The 1,823-nt window shown below is 42.2% G+C and overlaps 1 protein-coding gene across 1 annotated transcript in view; it reads left to right on the forward strand.

Annotated features, from left to right (window-relative positions):
* Positions 1–1,823, forward strand: part of cmip (c-Maf inducing protein) — a gene marked incomplete at its 5' end in the record, with an annotated part of 19,519 nt that overhangs the window by 12,442 nt on the left and 5,254 nt on the right. Inside the window, 3 exon segments of the mRNA XM_035664574.1 lie at positions 980–1,027; positions 1,131–1,277; positions 1,379–1,484. Coding sequence (XP_035520467.1) covers positions 980–1,027; positions 1,131–1,277; positions 1,379–1,484 — 301 coding nt within the window.

Below are 1,823 nucleotides of genomic sequence, written 5' to 3' on the forward strand. Positions count from 1 at the left end.
CTGTGTGTCATCCCCTCTCTCTATTCATCTTCAGCTGTCCCTATCATAAAGGCAAGAAAAGCCCATAAAAATACCTTTTTTTAAAAAGAAATCCAGACCTGGTGGGGCACGTGCCTGTCTACTGTGGATCCTACAAACGTCCTTCACGTCTCCCTTACTCTCATCCAGCTAACTGGATCATTCTTCTGTGTAGCGCACCTCTCAGTGAAACATCAACGCTGGAGTGTGAAGCTTGTCTGGGCCTGAAGTGCTGGAACAGTATAAAGACCAGTACCAGTAACTGGCCTTCTCAGCTCAGTCTGCATGCTTCACACGCTGAGTCACAGCCACTTGACTCTGTCTGCAGAACTGAGCTCATTTATACGTGGGGGTGGTCACTGAACGTGCACAAAGCCTAAACAAAGACAACTCAAACTCAGGAAATGTGCCTTTAAACAGCATTAGCAGTAAAAAATGTTTCTGTGTTCATCTGTGTGTGGGACAGAAATTACAGTTACGTTAAAATGTGGTAGTAATCATATTTGGCACAGTAATAACATTAATTGCAATAATAAATCTCTCACAAATGAAAATTTATGACCTGATTGCCTTAATGACTTTGTAATTAGTGGTTAAAAAAATAAAAAAATCTGTGCAGTGCAAATATCCTCTGGCAAAAATGTATTTCCAAAAATAACACATTTATAAAATAAGTTTACAGTAAAGAAGCGCTTGGAAGTGTCCACAGATTTAAACATGAAGCTCTCTTTGTTCCTGATTAGATTTTTTCTCTAAATACAGAAAGAGAGAACTTGTAACATCATGTTTAAAATGTGGTGTAATTATATTTGAAAAACTGTTTTCTCACATCCCATTTTCCTCAATGTGACATGAACGCAGCATGAGTGCAGCTGCTCACACACACCATCTACTGTCTGAAAAAGGTTCCTGCAAGGCATTGAGCTCAGAGGGCATCTTTTTTTTTCTCTCTTCTCCTCAGCAAAGGAAAGGAGGCCCCACCCGGCTAACTCTGCCCTCGAAGTCCACGGTGAGATTCCACTGATGCCGAACCTCTTCTATCCTGGCACAACATCAATTATAAGACTTGCTTTTACTATTTCAATATTGAATGTTTTTTTTCCTGTCCTTAGGATGCGGACCTGGCCCGCCTGTTGAGTTCAGGTTCTTTTGGGAACTTGGAGAACCTGAGCCTGGCCTTCACCAACGTCACCAGTGCCTGTGCCGAGCAGCTCATCAAGCTGCCTTCACTCAAACAGCTCAACCTCTGGTCCACACAGGTACACACACACAGGAACACAGCACTGACACACACATCAGTAATCACTAATGATTCAGTGTCTCATGTATGTTCTCTCTTTCTCTGTTTCTCTTCCTTTAGTTTGGGGATGCAGGGTTGAGGTTGTTATCCGAGCATCTGGCCTGTCTTCAGGTTTTAAACCTGTGTGAGACTCCCGTCACTGATGCTGGTCTGCTGGCTCTCAGTTGTAAGAAAACACACACAAATTAATCATAACTCTCTTCTGTAGAAAGAAACCCAGCTTAGTGAGAATGTGCAGAATGGCTAGATGAATTTAAGGACAAGCTTAGAGGAACCATTTTAAACGATTTAAACCATCTGTAATTTCTGCCGCATACATCAAAACAGTAACAAAACACAAAGTTTCATGACGTGGTGAAGCAACATGGGATCATGGGAGTTGTAGTCTTCGCCACCATTATTGTCATTGCAGGATTCCTTCAGTGTTCATGGTTCGGGAGGTTTCTACCGGGAGCCCAATTATCCACAGAGGTCTCCTCCTCTCCAAAACAAACACAAATTAAAA

This window comes from Morone saxatilis, unplaced genomic scaffold (assembly GCF_004916995.1).
Source record: "Morone saxatilis isolate NCDOM2014 unplaced genomic scaffold, NCSU_SB_2.0 Contig2, whole genome shotgun sequence".
NCBI lineage: Eukaryota > Metazoa > Chordata > Actinopteri > Moronidae > Morone > Morone saxatilis.